This window comes from Macaca thibetana, chromosome 2 (assembly GCF_024542745.1).
Source record: "Macaca thibetana thibetana isolate TM-01 chromosome 2, ASM2454274v1, whole genome shotgun sequence".
NCBI lineage: Eukaryota > Metazoa > Chordata > Mammalia > Primates > Cercopithecidae > Macaca > Macaca thibetana.
In genome coordinates, this window is record NC_065579.1 from 48,958,068 (window position 1) to 48,985,602 (window position 27,535).

Below are 27,535 nucleotides of genomic sequence, written 5' to 3' on the forward strand. Positions count from 1 at the left end.
ATTTTGATTTAACAATGAATCGAACCCAAAAGAACCTGTAACTTGTTAACAGAATGTGTTGTTTACCATTTCTGACATTAATTAATTAATAAGCAGTAAATAAATAAATATCACTCAACCAAAATTTCTATGGTTCAAAAACCAGAAGCACAGTTTTATTTTTTCTGAGTATTTTACGTATTTGAAATTACCTGACTTAAGTATTCCAATCCTGGTGGACAGTTTAATGGTGGTGGTGGTGCTGGCATCCATAGGGCCCCTGCAGGTCTACCTGGCTGATTTTGAACAGGAATGCCAGCTGCGCCAGCAGGTGGGACTAGGTAGCTATGCTGACGTCCAGGGTAGAAGGCCTGGGAGCCCAGGTGGCCAGCCTGTTTCCCAATGTGTCCAGCCTGGTGCTTAGGGTAGACAGTATGTCTGGGAGGTCCTGAAATAGGAGCAAGTAAAATAATTTGTCATCAATCCTTTTTAGAATAACCCTAGTTATCTACAAACTGACCTCTCAACTCAGAAGTCTTATATCTGTGAAGCTTGAGGTATGTTTTCATCTTCAGATATGTTTCAATGAAATATCTGTGGTTCCACATTCACTTCTATATTGAGGGTGGTTCGCTGTGAATAGTGTCGGCCCAGAGCTTTATCCTTACTATTTAAAACTCAGATAGAAAATATGCTTTTATACCTGTGAAAGTGAAAGTAAATCCACTGATCTAAAGTGACCTATATGAAGATTCTGGCATGCCTTCATGGAAAAGAGAGATGAAATTTGAAAAAAAAAAAACAAACCAAAAATAATGGCTATGTTTCAGCATTCCCAGAGCCCAAAAGCACCCTGTGAAAAATTATAATTGTGGAATTATAACAAATGACATATCCTATATGTATAGAAGTCAATGGGGAGGGGGGTTGACCCATGAAGGGATATTTGTCAAGGTCTGGATCCATTTTTAGTTGTCGCAACTGGAGGAGAGACTGATATTACCACCTGGTTGGTGGAAGCCAGGGATGCTGCTAAACATCCTCAAATGCCCAGAACATCCCCGTGGAAAAAAATAATTATCCACCCCAAAATACTACAGTGCTGAGAAACCCTAATACAGAGGTAAAATCATGTCATTCCTCCTAGCAGTTTTCAGATGCTTGTCTGGGCCAACAGGTTACCAGGAGTTTTAATCTACAGCGTATTTCTCTCCTGTTTCCCTTGATAATTTTCTTAAAACATCAATTATGATATTGCAGTTACAAAATTAAATTTCACAATTTGTCACTCTTAGATCTTTAGAACATACAATTTGATAAAATTCAACAAAACAAAAGTAAAAAAATCAACAGACTTTGAAGCAAAACATTGAACAGATGAAAAGTTCTAAAGTATTTAGCAGAATAGAGAAAAATGTAATAAGTATAATCTTTATATTACATGCAAATGTACATTGCAATGATGCTTCATAAGCTTATTTGTATAGTCCACAGTGTAGTGATTCCATAGGAATGGAAAATAATTTCAAGGGACTATGTTCCTCAATATTTTAAATGAATACTTAATGCCACATAAAATATAATACTTGGAATAGGCAGTACATTTAAGTGGAACACTGGTGACAGGCTCATATACTAATAAAAATAAGGCTTAGCAAACAGATTTAGCCTAGTACTAATGCACTGTAAATATAGCTTTTATAATTTATTCCTCCTACAATTAATGAATATAGATGATGCATGATGTGATTGGCTGTGTTGCGGAATCAGGGGATACAGCTATCAAAAAGTCAATATGCTGTCAATGAGCTTACAGTCAACTTCTGGAGGAAATAAAATAATTTTTTTATTAAAAAAACTTCATATTGGTATGATGGGGAAAACCTGGGAGAAAGGGCAGAGGAAGATGGATATAATTTATGTTGAAATCAAAAAGATGAGAAGAGGAAAGCTTTATGTGAAGACCTGCAGAGAAATGCTACAGGAGGAAGGAAAAGCAAATGTAAAAACCCTGACTCTGTAAGGAATTTAGCATGTTCATGAGAGAGGAGAGTCATAAGAAAAGAAGAGTATGCATGGCTGTCACCAAAGCAATAGGAAGAAGTTCATCTAGGGAGACCCTTAGTAAGGAGTTTGGATTTTATCCCAGGTGTCATTGGTAATTACTGGAGGAATTTAAGCAGAAGAGTTAACCATGATCTCGTATATATCTTGCAAAGTTTTTAGGAGTGCCCAGTACTGGGATTTGCAAAGGAAAACATAGCTACAAATAATATCCTTTCGTAAGCTAAAAAAAATACAACAAAGAACAAGTCAACAACACATTTAGTATTATAGGGAGGAAATTAAACACTTAGTAACTTACTTTTATTGTTCATGGATTGAAATAGTTCTGAAAGAGACCTAATATTAATATGTTGTCTATACATTTGTAGGTCCAGTATAACTGTTGGAACAAGATATTCTAAAACAATACAGTCACATTCACGGGATATTCCTCTTTATTCGTCGAGTAGAGCCTTATCTGGCCATTTAAATCCTTTGGGCTTGACCTCATTCCCCTTGCTGTTTTCACAGTAGAATTTATTATTATTTTATATAGAGACAGGGTCTCATTATGTTGCCCAGGCTGGTCTCAAACTCCTGGACTCAAGTGATCCTCCTGTCTCGCCCTCCCAAAGTCTTGGGATTACAGGCACAAACCGCTGCATGTGGCCTCGGTAGGAATGTAGAAATTGTTGGTCAGCCCATGATGATGAACGCTTTCTTTTTTGAGATGGAGACTTGCTCTGTCACCAGCCTGGAGTGTACTGGCATGATCTCGGCTCACTGCAACCTCTGCCTCCTGGGTTCAAGCGATTCTCCTGCTTCAGCCTCCCGAGTAGCTGGGATTACAGGCACACGCCACCACACCCAGCTAATTTTTGTATTTTTTAGTAGAGACGGGGTTTCACCATGTTGGCCAGGCTGGTCTCGAACTTCTGACCTCGTTATCTGCCCACTGCGGCCTCCCAAAGTGCTGGGATTATAGTCGTGAGTCACTGCACTTGGCTGATGGTGATCATTTTCTAGAATACTTTAGGAAGAGAGTCTAATCAGGAAGAAATGCTGCGAGCTAAGACCCCAAAGGGTAATTGAGCTAAAACTTCAGTCTTCACGGCCTGCACAACCTAAATGAAGTGTGTGGTTCATTTCCAAGCCTCTGGGCTTGGGCTCCAGGAATGGTCCAGGTAAAGAGCAAGAAAGGTTAATTATCAGATCACACCACTGCAATTATCTCGTAAAATTTCAGGTCCTGTGGACCTGTCATTCCAATCCTGACCTGTAAATTTGAGAAGTTGTGACATTACTCTGTTCATTAAGAGATGTATTTTTTTTTTTTTTAATCAGAGAACCCAGTCTCAGGAGTTGTCACAGCTATAGCTGCCACAGCCTCCGGAGTAGCTGGGACTACAGGCACCCGCCACCACGCCCAGCTAATGTTTTTGTCCGTGCTAGCCAGGATGGTCTTGATCTCCTGACCTCGTGATCTGCCTGCATCGGCCTCCCAAAGTGCTGGGCTTACAGGCATGAGCCACCGCTCCCTGCCTGTACTTGGTATTTCTATAGAAACATAAAGGACAGCAAATATTCTACTCAGTAATTCTGCCTTCTGATGCCTTGACCCCATCCTAGTCTTTCCCACTACTATCCAGTCACTATTTTCTCCATCTACTGTAGATCCCGGTGCTTTTCATGACTGTTAATTACAATGAACACATCAGGCAAATCTCCATTACCCAACATTTTTATCTTTGACCCATATGCACTAATGCAAACTGCCCTCCCACTTCTCAGGCCCACTCTGGTGTTGGCTGCCCTTTTACCAACTCCTCCTACTGTGCAATCCTAAGTGGCAAATAAGTCAACTGATCCCTCCACATCCTCAAATAAAATATAGAGTTCTCAAGAAGAAACCACCTCCTTCCTTGCCATTTCAAAATTATTTTTTATGATTACCAACTTTAAGCACACATTTTCATAATATAGTGAAACTCTTAAGAATGCTCCAATTACAGTCACCTCTTAGTTACATCTAAGAAGTTCAGCAAAGGTTGAATAATTCCAAGTGGGTTTATTTGTCCCTGAAATAAATCAAAAGATGTATTTGTGTTACTAATTTAACTTCCTGGATTGTCTTAGAACAATAGGAATCCAGTTTGCGTTAACTGGTCAGAAATCAATGCTGTGGACCTCATCAAGTCAGAAGAGTAGAAATATTAAATCATATTTTTCTGCAATTAATCTATAAGGTGAACAATAAGCTAGTAAACATGTGTAACTAGGGTAGACTAACTAAGGTGGACCAGTAGCTTTCCTGGGTCTCCAGTTTACAGACTTCTAATGTGGTGGGACTTTTCGGCATACAAAATTGCATGAGCCAATTTTTTATAATACATCTCTTCGTGTGTGTGTATATATATATGTGTGTGTATATATATTTATGTGTGTGTGTATATATATATATCTCCATCCTAGTTCTGTTTCTTTAGAGAATTCTGACTAATATGATAAGTCTATTCCAAGAAATGACATAACTCAGTTTAGGAAATGATTGGGCTGTGTCCTGAATAAATTAGCTAATTAATCTAACATGATAACTTTAAATCATTGCTTCCAGCACTTTTACTAAAAGGTAAATTTCAGAAATAACTTCAGAGTAAAAGAAAATCATATTTTTATGCTGTACTAAAAGAAAATAAATGTTCGTGATAAAGTCATATTATATATTGTACCATTTGAATTATAGTTACTCCAAAACAAACACAGAACTTCAAGTTACAATCTGATTACTACACACTTCTTTCTAACTCTCTGGTAAGTGATAAATTTGGAGTAAATTGAGGTAGCACATACTATATACACATTAGTACATCTCTTTTAAAGTAATTCTATCAGAAATCATGTCTGCTCTGGACTATTTGATAATTATAAACCTCCGCACTCAGGGAGAGGGAGAAGCAGCACAGAGGATTTCCAGTTCTGACTTCACAATTTGTATTACAGTTGTTAAATATTAACAACTGTATAGGACGACATCGATTTGGTTTGAGCTCCTGCACTAGGCTTCAACAGATCAAATCAAAATGGAGTAACTAATGCGAAAGTTCCGCATTAGCAAATTGAAACTAAGTTGTTTATTTGACCTTCCAAGAAATCAGGAGAGAAATGAAAGTCTAGCCTCCAAACAGGGCAGTTTCAACCTACATAATAAAGAATTTCCCACACTTTAGCCCTTATAAAGAGAGTAACCTGAACTAATTTAATGTTAACTAATCCACTTTTTGTATTATGCTATTTCTTCATTGCTGCTCAAGGTACCTTATAAAAGCTGACTATTCTGCAATGCCCCATGTAGCATCTCTCTATTTTTAGATAAGATGCTGTCATATTCACAAATTTCTAACATAAGTTAATTACATCTTTAAATTTGTTGTAATTTATCTTTTGACACAGCTAAAGCCTTTTGACCCATTTCTTAAGGTCTGAAATTTTTGTCTTACTGCTTTCAAACATAACTAAAGTAAAACCTGGAACTCACAGGGAAATCATACTTAATTCTGGAAGATCCTAAAATTACTATGCCTGTAACATAGATAATTAACAAATAAATTCAGATTAATAACCTAAATCTAGTTATGCCTAAGAACAACTCTCTCCAGCCACATTCACCCTCAAAAAAAAAAAAAAAAAATCACAATATAAAACAGTTCACATTCTTCTCAAGCCCCAAGCAGAGACATAGGTTCTGAATGATTTTAGTAAAATTCTACCATTCTGAAAACGATCACAAGAATTCTAGGTGCCTAACTTCCTACCAGTAAGTAAGAATGAGACATTATGCTATGCCAGAGAGGAACTGTGAATAGCCCAGGGAGAAGGCAACATTTATTGAGGTAAGTCACAAATTAAATAGCTTTCATGTCATTCAGTTACATGATATGTAAATTTTATGCACATAAAAGATTTGGTTACCATCTAAGAAGACAAACATTTCATCCGTTGAATTGTGCTTTCAGTCAAAGTAAAGCAGAGCAAGCACAAATGCATTTATACAAATATGTGGGGCAAGAAGACGGTGAGCCTTTGAGTACAAAGCCCATCATATCTGTGAGGTATGAGATTGAAGTAGGGTGACTGAGGCCAGTTATTAATGCAAAGTACCTCGTAACCGGGAGTTTTACCATAAAAATCCACTTCAGCATTTAGGCTCAAGAAAACAAAACACATACGCTTAGAACCAATGTAAGATAGCCTTTTACAGTTTTGTTTGTTTGTCTTTTGGTTTTATTGAGACAGAGTCTCACTCTGTTGCCTAGGCTGGAGGCCAGTGGCATGATCTCGGCCCACTGCAACCTCTGCCTCCCAGGTTCAAGCAATTCTCGTGACTCAACCACCGGCATAGCTGAGATTACAGGCATATACCCCCACACCTGGGTAATTTTTGTATTCTTAGTAGAAATGGGATTTTCCCATGTTGTCTGGGCTGGTCTCAAGTTATCTGCCTGCCTCAGCCTCCCAAAATGCTGGGATTACAGGTGTGAACCACTACACCTGGCCTATAGAATTTTATATTAAACCTTGAATCAAAATGTAGATACTATATCAACTAGACCCAACTGAAACTGTAGTAGTAAAGTGTTCTACAAAACTAACAAGTAAAACAAGGAGACAAAAGAAACAAAAATGAGTCTTAAAGTCAGTTTTTCTCATTTGATTGCTTTATTACTGCTCAAAAACCTTTCCTTACAACGCAGACCTCCCTCACAAATCTGAGTTTTCCTTCCTTCTTTATAAATGAGAAAACTAAGCCCATAAAGATAAAGTGTTTACTTAATGCTGTACAGCTCACTAACTAGCTGAATTGAAATTAGTCATGATTTGTATCTGTTGCACTCATGTTCCCATTTCGTTGAATAAAAAGAAAACAAAAAACCCCACATTCTCCCAATGTGCCAAATTTCAGTGAAAGCTGTTAGAGGTTATCTTTAAGGTATATTTCTTATGTAAGATAGAACTATGTTGAATTTCAATTTAGTCTCACAACCAATTAGTTTTTAACTAGGATAGGCAAAAAATTGTTAAAAGCAGTTTTTAGCAACAAAATTTGAGAAATGAAAAGCACAGTTGTTACTACTGATTAACAAGTGCTTTGGCTTTTAAATTTAGCACTGTTCAAGGCAGTGCTATAGAGCGTGTGTATAGGTACACATATGTGTACCTACATATATCCACATATATGTACATATGTATAAATATGTAAGTACATAAATACTTAACATAAAGCTTATTTTGTTTTTCAAGGAATATTAATCAAAGGCATAGAGCATGAAAGGCACTATACAGGCACTAAAAATGGAGGAGACGGACAGCTAATACAATTAAATATATTCCAGCACATCATATTAATTAAATTCATTATAAATATATTATGGATAACACATATATAACAATACAAACGTATTTGTATATATACAAATATATTAAGTACTATGAATACAAATAATGGTGCAATAAAAAGGATATGGAGTCATTGATTTAGATGGAGTAGTGATGGCATTGTCAGGAAAGTCAGAGCAGAGAGCTGAAAAAATTCTAGAATCAGCCAGACCATGGAGATGTGTGAGGTGCGGGGTAGGGCCTCGAGAGGGCCTTATAGAGAGAGGGAAATTCACTGGTAGAAGTCCTAAGCTGCAGGAAACAGGGCTCATTCGGGAAATGAAAATCTATGAAATTACAGAGCAAAAGATGGAGAGACCCTCAGAGATGAGGATGGAAAGGTGCACAAGGGCCAGTTCATAAATGTTTAAAGTCGCTCTACCTGTACTTTAAGCCCTCAAAGGCCAGAGCTTGGTTTGTCTTGTCCAAGACAGGCCACTTAATCTGTGTTGGTTAATTCAACAATAAGTGGACAGTATTATTTTGTTCTTTTCAGTCAGTAAGAATAGTTCCCTTAAAGATCTGAAGGCTGCTTGATGTACAGTGAGACCCAGGTATTTTACGCTTGTCTATCCAACTGCAGCAATCCACTCATTTTCCTTTGTATGTGTTTTTCATTTCCTTGTGCTTGTCCATTGCTCAAAACCCTTCTACTGTAAACATCAGGGTGGCAATAAGAGAAAGGTTTGCTCTTAGGAAAAGTTCAAGAAAGAAAGGAGCCCCCAAACCTCCTGACACTTCTAAGTGTCACTGGTACTAATCATGTATCTCAATGTGATAACCTGGAAGAAACAACGACTGCCTGTTCCTGGAACTGGGAAGTGGCCATGGCAAGAAGTCCAGAAATAACAGTGCATGAATGAAACCACACGGGAACCAGAGAGTCAGTTTGCAGAAGCAGAGACTTTGTCAAATATTTAAAATAATAAAAGCTAACTTTCACTGAGTACTTTCTGTAGTGCCAGGCACTGCTCTAAGAACTTTACATTAACACATGTAATACTCTGTAGCTCTTTTAACAGTTGCACAGTTTCAGAGATGAGGCAATGGAAATAACATATATGAAGAAATTGGCTGACAGTCCACAGATGGGAACCAGTAGAGGCCGAATTGTCTTAGCAACCGTGCTAGATACCGCTATCTTTTCCAAGCTGGTATTGTAGAGGGCCTAGCATGGATGTGCGCTCCAGGCGGACTTCAGCGAATACTTACTGATAAATGACAGCTTGCAGGCTGTCTTAACCGTCCCTTCTAATAGCGCCACTATACTAGCACATGGTCCTGAGCCCAGCCTCTGCCCATGATTCAGGGCCGCTATCTGCCTATAAAGCAGTGTAGCTAAGGGGAAGCCGAGCCCCGCGAGGCGTTTTCAGGCAGGACACCCCTTTTCATTCGAATGGTTCTGGGGTGAGCCCGGGTGCCGCTGGGCTGCCTGAGGCCCCTTGCCGAGTTCCTGTTCCACTTCAGGTGTCGGTTCCCGAGGCCCATCGACCCTTGCCTAGCCCTCTGACGCAAACACAGTTATGGGGCGGAGCGTCGTCCCCACAAGCCGCGCACACCCCAGTCCCATAAGGAGGCGACTAAGAAAGCCTCCCCCCTACCACACCACCACCCGCGGCTGCAGCTGTTTCCGCACAGCCCTGAGCGAGCCGAGGTCCTAGTATGGCTTCCTCCCCTCCGCCCCTTGACTGCCAGGCCCACCTGTTGCACAATCCTCCCTGAAGTTGGCGGGAAAGCGGCCTGGACCAGCCTCAGAATCTACACCCGCAGCAGCCCCTCGTTTAGCTTTCTGGATACCAAGGGTACAAGGCTTCCCTCCCCTGGCCCCTGCGCGGGCACACGGGATCCGGCTTTGCTGCTGGAGGGCGGCCGAGCTGGGGGTACGACTGAACCCACCACCCCGTGTGCGGCGCGGAGCTGCCCTCCAGCCCGTCCCGTCTCCCCCTCCCCATCCCCGTCCCCTTTCTTGCCCTTCCGAGAGGCTCCGGATACGTTTGTCCAGTGGTTAAGGGCAGAAGGGCAGAAGGGCAGAGATGAACTGGGACCTCGACACCAGCTGGAACTGGAAAATTATCAGGCAGGGAGTGGCCTCCCCCGGGAACTTCCTTAACTCTGGTCTTGACCTGCATCCCTCAGAAGCCTGCGGCTTTTCAAGGTGAGGGAGCTTAGACTACAAATGAGGAGCGGTCGAGATTATTTTGTTTGTAGCCTTTACCCTCTTCCCTTTTCTTTCCATCAAAAGGCATTTTTAACCTGTTTTAAGAGTGAAAATGATGAGCTGTGTGGAATGTTTAATTTTTCAGGGCGTGCCTTTGATTTTTCAGGGTGTGCCTTCAACTGGCACACCCTCATGCAATAAATAAATACATATTGTTCTGACGTTTTTACTGATTTTTAAAAAATTTATTTACACGCCTGTAACCCTAGCACTTTGGGAGGCCAAGGCAGGCGGATCACTTGAGGCCAGGAGTTCAAGACCAGTCTGGACAACATGGCGAAACCCCGTCTCTACTAAAAATACAAAAATGAGCCGGGTGTGGTGGTGTGCCCCCGTAATACCAGCTACTCAGGAGGATGAAGAAGGAGAAAAATCGCTTGAACCCGGAAGGCAGAGGTTGCAGTAAGCCAAGATCATGCCATTACACTCCTGCCTGGGAGACAGAGCAAGACTCGTCTCAAAAAAAAAAAAAAAAAAAAGTAGCACGTGGTCTTCCAAACAATAACACCATATATGGAGAAAAATGAAACCTCACCCTCTCCATTTTCTCCCGATTACCCTGCTAACCAAGGTTGACACAGACATTTGAAGACATACTAAGAGGTGGGAGGAGGGAAGAAAAAAGGGAATGGAAGGCAGGAAGGTGGAGAAAGAAATTGAGAAAATAATATACAAAAGGGAAGAAGGAAAATCAAGCTACCTGAATTTGAATTCTTCCTTTTTTACTTCCTGTGCCTGTGACTTGTGAAAAATTACTTGACAATCTTTGTGCCTGTTTTCTAATAGGTAAAATGAGAGTAGTAATGGTGTCTACCACATAGGATTTTTATGATGATTAAGGAAGTTAAAATATATAAAGAATTTAGAATGATGCCCGCCATAGAGTAAGCGCTCAGTAAATGTTATATACATACAGATATGTATATACACAGCTACACAGTATTTTGTTTGTGTGTTTTTTGTTTGTTTGTTTGTTTGTTTTTACACAAAGAGGATTATTTTACACAACTCTTCTCTGATGTGTTTTTCACCTAACTATGCATCTTGGAAATCTCTATCCCTCTAATACAGAACTGTATCATTGATCTAATAATCTAGGTGCTGTTTCTAAGTTTTATCAATTATAAATTATGCTCTAGTCATCATCTTTGCACATATCTTTCTGTATACAATACAAAAAAACATATCATTTTATTCTTTTACCAATAAGTCATGAGATTGATAATTTTTCCACATCTCTTCAATTCTCAAATACCAATTCTAAATGTTTCCTACTGTGAATGGCAAGTATTATATTATTTTTTGTTTGTTGATTCTGATTGTTAATGAGAATGAGGACTTTTTCATATGATTACTAATTATTTTACAGTTTTATTCTGTGATTTGTCTGAAATATAATGCTCATTTGTTGTTGTTATTGGATTGGGATTTTTTTCCCTCTTGCTGATTTGTTAGTGTTCTTTATATATTGTGGGTATGTTAAATAATATACAATTCTTTTTTTTTTTTTTTTTCTTTTGAGACAGAGTTTCACTCTGTTTCCCTGACTGGAATGCAGTGGCATGATCTCAGCTCACTGTACCCTCCACCCTCTGGGTTCAAGAAATTCTCTTGCCTCAGCCTCCCAAGTAGCTGGGATTACAGGCATATGCCACCATGCCCTGCTAATTTTTGTATTTTTAGTAGAGATGGTGTTTCCCCATGTTGGCCAGGCTGGTCTCAAACTCTTCACCTCAGGTGATCCACCCACCTTGGCCTCCCAAAGTGCTGGGATTGCAGGCATGAGCCACCATGCCTGGCCAAGATACAATTCATTTGCCCACTGGGTCTCTGGCTTGAACCTTATTTGAGGTTGCTTTCACCATATAGAAATTTTTATTTTCAGTGATTTTTACTTTGATTTTTTCATTTTGACTTCTGGTCTTTGAATCTTATTTTAAACTGCCTGCTGTACCCAGGACATTTTTATATTTCTTCCTTGATGTCTGTTCATTTCCTTATTTCCAAGTAGTTGGGAATGTCTAGTTGTCTTTTTATTATTTGTAATTTTATTGTAGTGCACGCACATGCTGTGTATGGTTCCAGTCATTTGAAATTTTAAGACTTACATTATGACATTTTGGCACACAGTCAATTTTTATAAATATTTTATATGAGAAATAGGTGTATTCTGCAGTTGTGTATGAGTGATGTATTTTTGTTCTAATGGGCTGGGTCAGTTTATTAATTTTGCTGTTACTTTAACTAAATATTTGGCTTGATTGATCTATCAATTATTCAAAGAAGTATTAAAATTGAGAAAGTATCTATTTATATTTTGACTTCTTTTCATGTAGTTCATTAGGGCAACTAAAAGAAAATACTATAGCCTGGGTAGCTTATAAACAACAGAAAGTTATTTCTCATAGTCCTGGAGGCTGACAAATCCAACACCAAGGTGCCAGGAGATTCAGTGTCTGCAGAGGGCCTATATTCTGACACATACATGGCATCTTCTTACCGTGTCCTCACAAAGGGGAAGGGACGAGGGGTCTCTCTAAGGTGTTTTATTCTTTCTTTTTTTTTTTTTTAAGGGTATTAATCCCATTTATGAGAGTTCCATTCTCTTGACCTAATCTCACAAAGGCCCCATTTCCTAATATATCACATTGGTGATTAGGCTTCAACGTATAAATTTTGAGGGGACAAAAACATTCAGACAATAGCAACATCTGTCTTAGTTCCTGTTGCAAGAGCAAAATAGCATAGTCTGGGTGACTTAAACAACAGACATTTATTTCTCACAGTTCTAGAGTTTGAGAAGTCCAAGGACAGGGAGCCAGTAAAATCACCATCTGTTGAAGGCTCTCCGATTGGCTTGTAGACAGTCCCTTTCTTGCTAGGTCCTCACGTGGCAGAGAGAGGAGGAGCTCTGGTTCTTCCTCTCCTTATAAGAACACTGATCCCATCATAGAATTTTAACCTTTCCTTAATTTGGCATCACCAATCCCTCCTTCTCTCTGGGGTACCGTGGAAATAAATTGGATCTCTTTATTATATCTGTCTAGACACCCTTTGTGACTTCCTGTGTCTTGCAAAATGATTTGCCACATCTACCTTTTTTCATATTCTCAAATTAGTTGAAATCTTATGTCCTGCTATACAATCTCATCTTTCTGTCATACTTGGCTTATTACAGCCTTGGGTTTTGTTTGTTTTGACTTTCGTCACTTTCATTGTATTATAATCCTGAAGAAAAGCACTATCTTTTTTTTTTTTTTTTTTTTTTTTTTTTTTTTTTTTTTTTTTTTTTTTTTTTTTAAGACAGTGTCTTACTCTATCATCCAGGCTGTAGTGCAATGGTACGATCTTGGCTCACTGCAACCTCTGCCTCCCGGGTTCAAGCAATTCTCCTACCTTAGCCTCCCAGAGCTAGGATAACAGGCTCCTGCCACCATGCCTAACTAATTTTTGTATTTTTAGTAGAGATAGGGTTTCAGCATGTTGGTCAGGCTGGTTTTGAACTCCTGACATCAGGTGATCCACTCATCTTGACCTCCCAAAATGCTGAGATTACAGGTGTGAGCCACTGTGCCTGGCTGAAAAATACTATCTTAAATTAGAACACATCTCGGTATAACATAAACACACTGTTGGTTGACTAACCAAAACTCAGTATCTGCTCTTATGTGGTAAAATAGTGGTTTTCAAATTTTAGTATCCCTCAGATTCACCTGGAAATCTTGTTAAAACTCTATATGTGTTCCCCACATTCAGAGTTTCTAATTCAATATATTTGAAATGGGGCTTGAGAATTTCCTTTTCGAATAAATTCCCATGTGACGCTGATGATGGTTTTCCAGGGACTTCACTTTAAGAACCATTGCTAAGTGTTCTATTTTGTTCAGTTCTTGAAGAACAATGTGTTCATAAAAGGAATGTCCTAACCCAAAGAACAAATATTGGTTAGTTGTCAATCATAATGAATCCAAGCTCCTTTCTCTGTTATTGGCATGCATTTGGTTATATTACTTACATTTGGCTAAAGAAGAGTCATATTGGGAATTTCTAGGAGTTTCCTGCTTACTTTTGTATATGTATATGAATGTATTAATATGTATCTGTGATGTGCGTAAGTACATGTACATGTACAGCCCATATGTACACTTATGTGAAGACTGACTTATGGCTATAGAATCTATGAGGATATTTATTTTTGTTCTTTCCACAATTTCATACTCAAAACATGCCTTTTTTTTTTTTTTTTTAACCTGTTGTCCTCTTCTACATGGAGGGTTTTATTTCTTTTCAAAAGCTCCAAGACTTCCACAGCACCGAGGGGTAACTGGTATAACACAGCTTTATGGGAAACAGTAGCAGAGGACGATTTCACTTTGCATCATGGTTCTAACATGTGAGTTAAAACTCTGGGTTGGAAATTCTTTTCTTTAAGAATGTTGAATATTGGCTCCCACTCTCTTCTCACTTGTAGAGTTTCTGCTTAGAGGTCTGTTTTTATCTGATAGGCTTCCTATTGTAGGAGAACAGGCTGTTCTTTCTGGCTGCCCTTAGTAGTTTTTCCTTCATTTCAACCTGGGAGAATCTGATGATTATATGTCTTGGGGTTGATCTTCTCATGGAATATCTTAATGGTGTTCTCTGTATTTCCTGAATTTTCATGTTAGCTTGTTTTGCTAGGTTGGGGAAATTCTCCTGGATGATGATATTGTGAAGTGTGTTTTCCAGCTTGTTTTCATTCTTCCTGTCTTCTCCTGGTACTCCAATCAATTTTAGATTCAGTCTTTTTGTAAAGTCCCATATCTCTTGGAGGCTTTGTTCATTTCTTTTCACTCATTTTTTTCTCTATTCTTGTCTGCATGTCTTATTTCAGTAAGGTGGATTTCAAACTCTGATATCCTTTCTTCTGCTTGGTCGATTTGACTATTGATACTTGTGTATGCTTCATGAAGTTCTCATGCTGTGTTTTTCAGCTCCATCAGGTCATTTTTGTTCCTCTCTAAACTGGTTATTCTAGTTAGCAATTCCTCTAACCTTTTATCAAGGTTCTTAGCTTCTTTGCATTGAGTTAGAACATGCTCCTTTAGCTCAGTGTAGTTTTTTATTACTCATCTTCTGAAGCCTACTCCTGTGAATTCATCCATCTGATCCTCCGTCCAGTTTTGTGCCCTTGATGGAGAGATGTTGCAATCATTTTGGGGAGAAGAGGCACTCTGGTCTTTTGGGTTTTCAGTATCTTTTCATTGATTCTTTCTCATCTTCATGAGTTTGCCTAGTTTCAGTCTTTGAGGCTGCTGACCCTTGGATGGGGTTTTTGTGGGGGCCAATTTGTCGGGGCCATTTTTGTGGGGACCATTTTTGTTGTTGTGTCAGGTCCCTCTTCTGTAGGGCTGCTGAAGTTTGCTGGGGGTTCACTTCAGGCCCTATTCATCTTCCATTCCTACTTCTTTACATGCTTCATAACTTGTTGAAAGCCATATATTTAGAATAATATAATATGACAACTCTGGAAACTGTATTTGCCTCTTCCCCAGGCTTTGTTGTTGGTGGGGTCTTTCCTATTGTGCATTTGTTTGGTTACTTTCCTCAACTAATTATATTAATCTATATTCTTCATTATGTGTGACCACTGACATCTCTTCAGTTAGTTTAGTGGTCATTCAATAAATGGATATCGTTTTCCTTAAATATGCTGCATAAGTGTATCTCCCAGCCTTTTCCAAAAGGTCCTTTGTGTGTTTGGGGGCACTATTTCAAAGATCCAATAGATGATTTGCAATACTGGCTTAGCTTTCTCTCATTGCTTGCACAGAAACTTAAGGTCAGCCAGAGGAGAGAGATTATTTCTTTTTCAGGTCTTTTCTGGGTATGTGTACAGTTCTGTACAGGTATATTTCCTTCTAAATTTTCAGGAATATGTCAGAACTTTTAAAAGCCCCTATTAATATCTCATTCTCCAGATTGTCTTTTTAAGAGATTTTGGTCAGCTTCTTCTATGCCCCAACTATTATTAAGGCCTCATTCAATTGTCATGTTGAACAATTATCACTAATTATTTCCCAAAACTGTTATATAGCATGGGTAGGGGAGGGCAGGGCCAAGATGGCTGACAAGAAGCAGCTGCAACCAAAGGATCTCACCGAGAAGAACCAAGACAGTGTGTGAATCCTGCACTGGGAACCAAGATACCCCCAGGTTCTATCAGGACTGACTAGGCAGTTGGTGTGACTCACAGGAGCAAGGAAATGCAGGGTGGTGCATTGCCTCACCTGAGAGCCACATGGGGCAAGGGGAGCTCCCATGCCCCAGCCAAGGCAGGCGGTGAGTGATCATGCTACCCAGCCTGGAGATCTGTGCTTTTTCCATTGATCTGTGCAACCCATGGATCATAAGATCCCACTCATGAGCCCATGCTACCAGGGCTTTGGGTCTCAATCACAGAGTTGCATAGATTCTCAACAGCTATTTAGTTGGCATCTGCCTAGGACTGCTAAGTTCCCAGGGGGAGGGGAAGCCTTCATCCCTGCAGCTGCCTGCTGCCTAAGACAACTGAGCTCCCCAGGAAAAGGAGAGCAGCCCACACTGCAGCTGCCAGCCGCCTAAGATACTGAACTACTGGGAGGAAAGGGTGGCAGCCATCACTATAGCTCCAGCCCACCGTATTTCCCCTGCTGGTGCCTGGGAGACTCAAAAGGCATTCCCCACAGTGCAGCACACCAGCTGTGACAGATCATGGCCAGATTGCCTCTTTAGGCCACACCCTGATGCATCCTTCCTTACTGGGTGGGGCCTCCCTGCAGAAACTTCAGCAACTCCAGCAAGGGACTTAGGGCCAAAATTCTGGTCTCCCTGGGCCTGAGCCCCTAAGGGGAAGGGTAGCCATGGTCTCCATGGACTAGCTGACTTAGTCTGTCCCCCTGCTAGCTCTGAGGAAACCAGGCAGCCCAGATGATTGAGATTCCCCCTAGAAGAGCACATCTGTTTGACAAAGGGACAGCCAGAGTGCTCTGTTAAGTGGGTTTCAGATCCCGTGCCTCCCAACTGGGTGAGAACCACCACCAACAGAGGTCACCAGGCACCTTACACAAGAGTGTTCCTGGAGTTCCGTTCCAAGATGGCCAAATAGGAACAGCTCCAGTCTGCAGCTCTCAGAGTGATTGACACAGAAGGCAGAGGATTTCTGCATTTCCAACTAAAGTACCTGGTTCATCTCACTGGGACTGGTTGGACAGTGGGTGTGGCCCATGGAGGGTGAGCCAAAGCAGGTCAGGGCATCGTCTTACCTGGGAAGCACAAAGGGTCAGGGGATTTCCCTTTCCTGCCAAGGGAAGCCATGACAGACTGTACCTGGGAAAAGGGACACTTCCTCCCAAATACTACACTTTTCCCATGGTCTTAGCAACCGGCTGACTAGGAGATTCTCTCCTGTGCCTGGCTTGGCAGGTTGCACACCCATGGTGCCTTGCTCACTGCTAGCACAACAGTCTGAAATCGACCTGCAAAGCCACAGCCTGGCTAGGGGAAGGGTGTCCACCACTGCTGAGGCTTGACTAGGTAAACAAAGTGGCTGGGAAGCTTGAACTGGACGGAGCCCACCGCAACTCAGCAAGGCCTACTGCCTCTATAGACTCCACCTCTGTGGGCAAGGCATAGCTGAACAAAAGATAGCAGAAACTTTTGCAGACGTAAATGCCCTGTCTGACAGCTCTGAAGAGAGCAGTGGATCTCCCAGCATGGCATTTGAGCTCTGAGAATAGACAGACTGCCTTTCAAGTGGGTCCCTGAACCCTGTGGAGACTAACTGGGAGACACCTCCCAGTAGGGGCTGACACACACCTCATACAGGCAGGTGCCCCTCTGGGATGAAGCTTCCAGAGGAAGGATCAGGCAGCAATATTTGCTGTTCTGCAATATTTGCTGTTCTGCAGTCTCCACTGGTGATATCCAGCCAAACAGGGTCTGGAGTGGACCTCGAGCAAACCCCAGCAGACCTGCAGCTGAGGGACCTGACTGTTAGAAGGAAAACTAACAAACAGAAAGGAATAGCATCAACATCAACAAAAAGGACATCTACACTGAAACCACATCTATAGGTCACCAACATCAAAGACCAACACAAAGATGGGGAGAAACCAGAGCAGAAAAGCTGAAAATTCTAAAAACCAGAGCACCTCTTCTACTCCAAAGGATTGCAGCTCCTCATCGGCAATGGAACAAAGCTGGATGGAGAATGATTTCTACGAGTTGACAGAGGTAGGCTTCAGAAGGTCTGTAATAACAAACTTCTCTGACTTAAAGGAGCATGTTCTAACCCATCACAAGGAAGCTAATAAAAACCTTGAAAACCGGTTAGATGAGGTTTGATGCCCTGAAGGATTTGACTGTGTTATAAGTTGGGTTTAGCAATTGGCTTCATTTCTGAATGCTTACATGGTGCCAAGGCTCTGATCAGCACTTCTCAGCTGTATGTTCTGACATTACTGACCTGGAAACAGGCCTTTAGTTTTACGTGCTGGCCCCTTGAGATCAAGTACTCACTGCATTGGAGAGGCTGAGGTGTTCCCAGTCCACTGGCAACAATACTCTGCAGAAAACTAATGAAGCTATTCAGGACTTAAACTCAACACTTGACCAAACAGATGTAACAGACATCTACAGAACACTCCACCCAATAACAACAGAATATACATTCTTCTCATATCCACACAGCACATACTCTAAGATCAACCACATACTTGTGCATAAAGCAATTCACAACAAATTAAAAAAAAATCATACTCACCACAGTCTTGGACTACAGTGCAATAAAAATATAAATCAATACTAAGGAGATACATACAAACCCTACAATTACATGGAAATTAAACAACTTACTCCTGAATGACTTTTGGGTAAAGTATCAAAAAAAAAAAAAATTGAAACTAATGAAAACAAAGTTAAAACACACCAGAATCTCTGGGACACAGTTAAAGAAGTGTTAAGGGGAAAGTTTATAGTGCCAAACACGTACATCAAGAAGTTAGAAAGTACTCAAATTAACAACCTAACACACCTGAAGGAATTAAAAAAAAAAAAAAAAAAAAAAAAAAAGAGGAAACCAATCCCAAAGCTAGCAGAAGAAAAGAAATAACCAAAAACAGAGCTATCTGAATGAATATGAGATGTGAAAAACCATACCAAAGATTAACTTAGACCAAAACTTGGTTTTTTAAAAGAAAAATCAAGCTTGCTTTGATAGACCACCAGCTAGATGAATAAAGATAAAAAGAGAAAATCTAAATAAACTTAATCATAAATGACAAAGGGGACCTTACTATGGACCCTACAGAAATACAAAAATACTCCAAGACTGTTACAAACACTTCTACATACACATACTAGAAAATCTAGAAGAAATAAAATAAATTCCTGGAAATATATGACCTCCCAACATTAAACCAGGAAGAAATTGAAATCCTGAACAGACCAAAAACAAGATCCAAAACTGAGTCAGTAATAAAAAACCTACCAAGAAGAAAAAGCCTTGGACTAGCCTATTTCTACAAGATACATGAATAAGAAATAATAACAGTCGTATTGGAACTATTGCAAAAAATTGAGGAAGAGGGCATATCTTCTAACTCATTTTAGGAGGCCAGCATTATTCTCATACCAAAACCTGGCAGAAACACTACAAATGAAAATCTTCAGGCCAATATCCCTGTTGTAAAGCCCCTCAACAAAATAAGCAAACCAAATCCAGCAGCACATCAAAAAACTAATCCACCATGATTGAATAGACTTTAATCCTGGAATGCAAGATTGGTTCAACATATGCAATTCACTAAATGTGATTCATCACATAAACAGAACTAAGAACAAAAACCACATGATCATTTCAATAGACATAGAAAAGGCTTTTGATAAAAATTCAATATTCCTTTGTGTTAAAAACCCTCAACAGCCAGGCAGTGAAAGAATATACCTCAAAATAATAAGAGCCATCTATGACAAACCCACAGTCAACATCCCACTATTAACAAAAGAGCAAATGCTGTAATCATTCCCCTTGAGAACCAGAACAAGACAAGGATGACCATTCTCACCACTCCTGTTCAAAATAATATTGGTGTAATTCCAACAGTTTGGGAAGCTGAGGAATTGCTTGAGCCTAAGAGTTTGAGGCCAGCCTGGGCCACATGGCAAAACCCCATCTCTACAGAAAATGCAAAAATTAGCTATTATTGTGGCATACACCTATAGTCTCAGCTACTTGGGAGGCTGAGGTGGGAGAATCATCTGAACCTGGGAAGTTGAGGCTACATTGAGCCATGATTGCACCACTGCACTCCAGCCTAGACAACAGAGAACAATCTGATCTCAAAACAATAAAAATTTTACTGGAAATCTTAGCCAAATCAATTAGTCAAGAGAAAGAAATAAAAGACATTCAAGTAAGAAGAGGGGAAGCCAAACTATCTCTCTTTGCAGATGATATAATTCTATGCCTATAAAACCCCATAATATCGGCCCAAAGACTACTAAAACTTAAAAAAAAAAAAAAAAAAAAGAGTTCAGTAAAGTTTCCAGATACAAAATGGATATACAAAAATCAGTAGTATATCTATACATCAATAATGACCAAGCTGAGAGTCAAATCAAGAGCACAATATCATTTACAAATATCCTAATAAAGAATAAAATACCTAAGAATACAGCTGACCACAGAAGTGAAAAAATCTCTACAATGAGAATAAAAAAACTCTGCTGAAAGAAATCAGAGATGACACAAACAAATGGTAAAATACTCCATGCTCATAGCTAGGAATAATTAATATTGTTAAGATGGCCATACTGCCCAAAGCAATTATAGATTCAATGCTATTCCTATCAAATTACCAATGTCATTTTTCACAGAATTAGAAAAACCTATTCTAAATTTTATATGGAACCCAAAAAGACCCTGAATAGTCAAAGAAATCCTAAGGGAAGAGAACAAACCTGGAGACATCATGCTATCTTACTTCAAACCATATGATAAGGCTATAATAACCAAACAGCATGGTACTGGTACAAAAACAGGCACACAGACCAATGGGCCAGGTTAACGAACTCAGAAATAAAGCTGCACACTTATAACCATCTGATCTTCAACAAAGTCAACAATAAAATGCAATGAGGAAGGACTTTCTATTCAATATTGGGTGCTGGGACCACTGGCTAGCCATATGCAGAAGATTGAAACTGGATCCCTTCCTTTCACCATATAAAAAAGTAAACTCAAAATGGATTAAAGACTTCAATGCAAAACCAAAACTACATGCCCTGGAGGAAAACCTAGGAAATACCATTCTGGATATAGGCCTTGGCAAAAATTTTATGGAAAATACTTCAAAAGCAATTGCAACAAAAACAAAAATAGACAAGTGGGACATAATTAAACAGCTCCTGCACAGCACAGCAAAAGAAACTGTCAGCAAAGTAAACAGACAACCTATAGCATAGGAGAAAAATATTCACAAACTACCTTGCATCTGACAAAGGTCTAATATTCAGAATCTATAAGAAACTGAAATCAACAAGGAATTAACAAATGACCCCATTAAAAGTGGGCATTTTTATGTAAATGTAAGTGGGAGCTAAACACTGAGTGTACATGGACACAAAGGCAGGAACAACAAACACCAGAGCCTACCTGAAGGGGGAGGCTTGCGGGAGGGTGAGAGTTGAAAAACTACCTATCAGGCAATATACTTACTACCTGAGTGACAAAATCATACCAAACTCCAACAACATAAAATTTACACATGTAATAAACATTCACATGTATCCCCTGAACCTAAAATGAAAGTTGAAAAAAAAAAGTAAGCTTGTGTTTTCAGCTGAGTAATTTTATTAGGAAATATTCTGTTTATACAATTTTGGTAGTCCAGTGAATTTCTTTCATTTCTTCTTTCTGTTTTTGTCTTTCAGTCCAAGGTGGCAATTTTTTTTTTTTTTTTTTTTTGTTTGGCAATTGTAAAAACTTTAAGAACATTGTGTCTCTAAAGTATATGTCACTGGATTCATTCAATTAGACATTATGTTGACATATATGATAATGTATAAGATAATATGTTTATGGTTTTGGGAAATATGACACACACATCTTTAGGTGGAATTTTTCTGTTGATTACATTATGGCTACTGTGACTACAAAGCTGTTGGTTTGCAAGTCTTCTGTGAATCTGGGGGTTGGGGGATGGAATTAGAACAAGTTGAAATTCCACAGCTCACTGTTCTTATGATAGTTTCACAGTTTTCAAAATGACCTTTATATTGTTTGAGATCACTGCTTAATGTTCAGAGTTCTAAAATTTTGGTTTTGCCCATTTTTTCCTGGATTCTTACTGCTTTCTTTGAGGCACAGATTTTTGGAGCCCTTACTCTGAATTTTTTTGTGCATGTGAAATTGTATATAGACAGAGACTATTATTTGAAATGAAAACAAATAAGAAGTACATCAAATCTATGTACATTGGTAAGTACATAAATATTTCATATACATGAATGACAATGTACTTAATTTAAAAATCCCAATATGTATTTATTAATTTTTATGTTTTATTAAGTATATTACTGTTTTCCATATTGTCTACAGGTGTGCATATATAGTGCATATATGTATACATGTTTTAATACTTGCTAATAAGTATAACTATATTGATTTTTAAACATACATGTCACCAGACAAAATATATAATTATGCCAGACAAACAGGTGGTCTTCTAGTTATTTTGCCAAATAATCTCAATGTTACATTGTTGTATTATTCATAAATCTATTTAATTTGATAAAGTAATATATTGCTGTCAGTGAACCTAAAATACAAACACTGTTTATAAACACTCATGGTTTAAATACTTTCTAAATCACAGATCTTCAAAGAATAGTAATAATCACACAATTATATTAGTTGGAGAGTTCTCCTGAAGTCTCAGAAGGAAAATGCATTTTGCATTATGCTTCACCCAAATATATAGGTGTCTTAATTTTGGGAAGAAAATTCAGACTTTCCATCGTGAGGTCTCATACTTATGAAACATTCTCTCTCCAGAAGCGTTTTCTAGTGGGTTCACCTAGTAGAAACCTGCAGATCATTTGTAGGTTACCCTTCATCCCAGTTTCACAGATCAAAATATGAGCCTCAGAGATTTTGTGTTATCCATTAGATTTATATATGGAAGAGCTATAAAGTGAATCCAGGTATCCTAAAGAAGAGGAATAGCAGGGATAGTTGACATAGACAATGGATTAGGAAAGAGGGGTATCAATTAGAGTAGGAGAGAAGAGGGTCATTCAGGGTCAGATATATTTCATGTACATGGTGATTTTCAAGTTAGATGTGAGGTGAATTTGGAGGCTTTGTTACACTCCAACTATGGCATTCGTTTTTGTTCTCTCTAGAGAGGAACATGAATGTCTTCTTCCTAGTTTTGGATACTTTGTACTGAGTGGTAGCTTAGAGATTCGTCCCAAACCTGGAGTCCTAGGCAATGTCTCTAAAAATACATAAAAATATTCTTTTGTATTATATGTGCAGCAATGAAGCATCAGCAAAGTAATAAATTCTGAATACTACAGTTTCCCAGTCCAAAGGACTGAATACACTCTGAAATTAATCTGTTAAAGTCCTAACTCCCAATGGTTTTAGGAAGTAGGGATTTTGGCAGATGATTAGGTCACAAGGGAGGAGTTCTCAGAATTGGGAGTAATGCCCTTATAGAAATAGATCCCAGAAAGATCCCTCCCCGTTTCTGCCCTGTGAAGTTACAGTAAGAAGTTGGTCATCTGTGAGGAAGTGAACCCTCATCAAACACCAAATCTGTTTAATTTTGGGCTTCCCAGCCTCCAGAAGTACAGAAACCAAGAGAAAGAGAAACAGAAACAGAAACCCCCAGTTTATGTTACTATAGGTCACCCAGTCTATGGTATTTGTTACAGCAGCTCAGACTGTTTAACATACCGAGTATGAGTTTAAGGCCCCTATTAGGTAGTTCATGAATGGGAACATATACATAAACAAAAGGGAGTACATAGTAGTTATAGAGACCAACATTTGAAGCACGTTAGTCTCTGGAAACTACATGTCATTGGCTACCTGGGAGGCGAATTTGAAAAGGCTTCATTCTCCATTCAGCCCACAATCCATAGTCTCTCAAAATTATTGCTAGGAAGAATCTAAGATGGGCAGATACAAGCAACCACAACAATATACATTCCATTTAGAACTTTGAAGCTAACTAGTTCTATGGATAATTGTATGCATACCAGGATATAAAGCTTATAATTCTCCCATGGTTTTGGAATGGCAGTAAAGGCTCAAAGCAGTGGCCATGCTTCCTGCAAGCAGTGTGCCACCTCAAAGCAGTGTTCACACCTCAAAGCAGTATGTCACACCTCCTATATTCCAATAATTGATCAATTGGAGCCAGTTCCACATGAAGTTTCTGATACCTAAGGCTTTACCACTACACGTTAAACAAAAAAATGGAACAATAAAATAATTATATGATGGTGCATAAAATGGTTTCAGAGCATTGTACGTTGTCCTCTGTTGTACTAGTTTCATTACCTTGCACTTTGTGCAAGAGGACACTGTTACTGAGAGATCTTCTCAGTCATATAGAAAGAGAGAAAGCCTAAGTGGAAAGTAAATTAGAACATTATGTTTTGTAGTAGGGTTTGAGTAAGAGGAAAGTACCTCTTTGGTATCTCAAAATAGGAGGGAAAAGTATTCACAATATATGAAAGATGAAACAACCTGGATACATTTCGATTACAGGCTCTAGAAGCAGAGTGGTAAGGATACTATGGTAAGTCACTCTCTTGTGTGAGCCGATTTGCCAAGCTTAGCTATGGACAGCACAATAGCCTTGGGTGTTTGTAATCCCCTCTGAACAAAGTGAAGGGATCTGGCCTCCTGTGAAGGTACATGGGCATGAAGTTACTTCTTCCACTGACCATGATGTCAGTGAAACCCAGGGTGGTGGTGGGGGAGTTGCATTTCCTGTGAATAAGGGCACAGGTTTCGCACCTCACAGCAGCAGCTGGTCAAGACAGATAAGAACCTACTGGCATTAATCAATGGAAACAATAAAGGGTAAAGGCTGCCACTTCATGAAAGATGAGCTTAGCCTGTCCAAAATAAATTGTGTAACTTCCCCATGGAGAAGACAAGAGAGGTCAAATAGATCACAGGCAAATAGCAGTCTCATAAGCCCTCAGCCAGATTAGCATGTTGGAAACCTCCCCTTTATCTGGATCAGTAAAGAGCAAATTAGCCTCCCAGAACTGGGTCCTCTTGTACCCACTAACTTAGGATATAGGTTTCAGAACACTGACATAAAAGTGATGAAATGAAATATGGAAACAACAGTGTCTCACTTCCACAACTAGTATATTCAGATTTTTTAAAGAGAAAGTGCCTCAAAAGCTTCTTCACCCAAAACTGCCCTTTTACTTTTCTCTTTTTTCAGTCACCGAAAAGAATATTCTATGTTCTCTGTTTTTTCCAGAATCATGACGTAATATAGACACCTCAAAGTCCAGAATATACAATGAGTAATATTAATATAATGAGTTTTAACATTAACTTAGTAACATTAAAACTTCAGTTTTTCTATTTATAAATTATACTGCAGGGTTTCTTCTGGTAATAAAATTCTCTGGTAGTGCATATAATCCCAAACACTCTTTTTTTTTTGAATTCTAAAGGAAGTGATCATATTTTGATATATAGATATTAAACTGAATTAAAATTGTAAGCTTACAATTTTAGACAAAACAAAAAAACTAAAATTTGGAAATCTAAAATTGGAAAGCAGAGCTGAAGCATGTGTCTGTTGTTAAGTAAGTAGATACACACACAAATAAATGCTTTTCATTACATATCAAGACCTGAAATTATGTCACAAACATGCACCAGTAGTTGAAGAGAGCTCTTACCTCCTCAGAAGGAAAATGCTAGATTAGATATATCCAATACCAAGAATGAATAAATATTCTTTTAAAAAATTATTCATCAGTTAGAGTACTACCTACATTATATGAAATTAATAAAAAATGGTTTGCAGCATAATGTCATCTAAGTAGAACTGAAAATTAATGGTGCATTAATAACAAAAATAAGAAGAATAATGGTAAAACATGCTTACTTTATCCTAATAAAAACTTTAAAATGAAGAAGTTATTATCCTAATTTTAGAGGTAAGAAAACCAAAGCTTAGATAACCTTTATTAATATTTTTGTTCAAATTGAGCTACAAAGTTCAGGTGCCTGAAATCAAATCCTTGTCATATTTGGATTTCAGAAGCAACAATGATTTACTTTTACTTATTTCTTATGGTCGATAATATAATCAAATTTAATTATCCAGCACTTACTTTTGCTACAGATGGATGAAATCAATTTATTATTAGAAAAGTAGTTTGATTAATAATTTTCAAAATGCCGTTCAGAGGCAAGGAGGTGAACTGGGTACTTATTTCTTCAATTGGAAAAGCTGGATCAGTTACAGATTTCACATGAGTTTTATGACCTGTACAATAAAACAGAATGGTGCCCTAAACCAAGAAACTAACAAAAATGGACCACCTTTTAGATTTATTGGGCTTCACAGTTCTGTTTGTTTAAAGCTGATATCCTGTGATCTTGAATGGGAGATGTGGGAACATTGTCTGATGACTTGGCAGAATCCTAGGACATACTGTTTTACAATTTGGCCACATGGAAACACCTAGATTATTTTATGTTCTGAGACACTCTATACATTAACAGTGAAAAGAATTAATTCCTTCTCTTAAGAATGTAGTTGCTTCAATAAAACATACCTATATTTTCAGCAAGATAAGAAAGTGTAATATGATTTTATTACATTTTATTACATTTGGTGAGTTCATGGGTTTAAATCAGACAGTAGCTCGAATCACCCAGTTTTTCAAAGTTCAAATACTAGTTCCCTCTCACATTTATAAAAGAAATAATAGCTGGGTGAAGTGGCTCATGCCTGTCATCCCACTTTGGGAGGCCAGGGCAGGCGGCCTGGGAAACCTGAGGTGGGGAGTTAGAGACTAGCCTGACCAACATGAAGAAACCTCATCTCTACTGAAAACACAAAATTAGCCAGACGTGGTGGCACATGCCTGAAATCCCAGCTACTCCGGCGGCTGAGGCGGGAGAATTGCTTGAACCGGGGAGGCAGAGGTTGGGGTAGGCCGAGATCGCGCCATTGCACTCCAGTCTGGCCAACAAGAGTGAAACTCCAAAATTAGAGCATTATGTCCCTGGATATGAGTACTTCACTGCCAGTTTTACCACAAAGGGAAGTTCAAATAAATCTTTCACATGTTATCTTGCATTTTAACTTATGCACATCTATACGTAAGAAAAACTCAGTTACAAAATACAAGCTCGCTCATTAGTGTTTTGATTGGCCCTCCACTTCCTTACATTATTTACTATTACTATGCCACTAATAGTTATTAAAGTTTTCATATTACATGGCTTTATATTCTTTCCAATTATACTGTTAAAGGAAAATACTCTTCATTAAAATAAAATCTCAAAAATCTCATATACATACACAATCATGCGCCTGGAAGCCAGAAAAGTTTTCTGTTTATTCATTGTTTTATTTTTTTTCCCAGACCTTTACCAAGGTGAGCAGGGGCCAGGAACGGGCACGAAGGAGGTCATCCAGGAAGGCTTCCTGCCCCAAATGAACAGTGATTACATACATATCTGTCAGACAAGGGTGAATGAGTTAATTAGTCATTTCAAGAAATTAAAAAATCCCATGTTTATGAAATAAAATATTTTTTAAACATGCCAATGATGGCAAT

The 27,535-nt window shown here is 38.8% G+C and overlaps 1 protein-coding gene across 1 annotated transcript in view; it reads right to left on the minus strand.

Annotated features, from left to right (window-relative positions):
• Window positions 1-23,889, minus strand: part of PLSCR2 (phospholipid scramblase 2) — a 47,714-nt gene extending 23,825 nt beyond the window's left edge. Inside the window, exons 1-2 of the mRNA XM_050778167.1 lie at window positions 23,793-23,889; window positions 192-427 (exon numbers count right to left, since the gene is read on the minus strand). Coding sequence (XP_050634124.1) covers window positions 192-427; window positions 23,793-23,820 — 264 coding nt within the window. The 5' untranslated portion in view covers window positions 23,821-23,889. The remainder of the gene's footprint in view (window positions 1-191; window positions 428-23,792) is intronic.
• Between the last annotated feature and the right edge of the window lie 3,646 nt (window positions 23,890-27,535).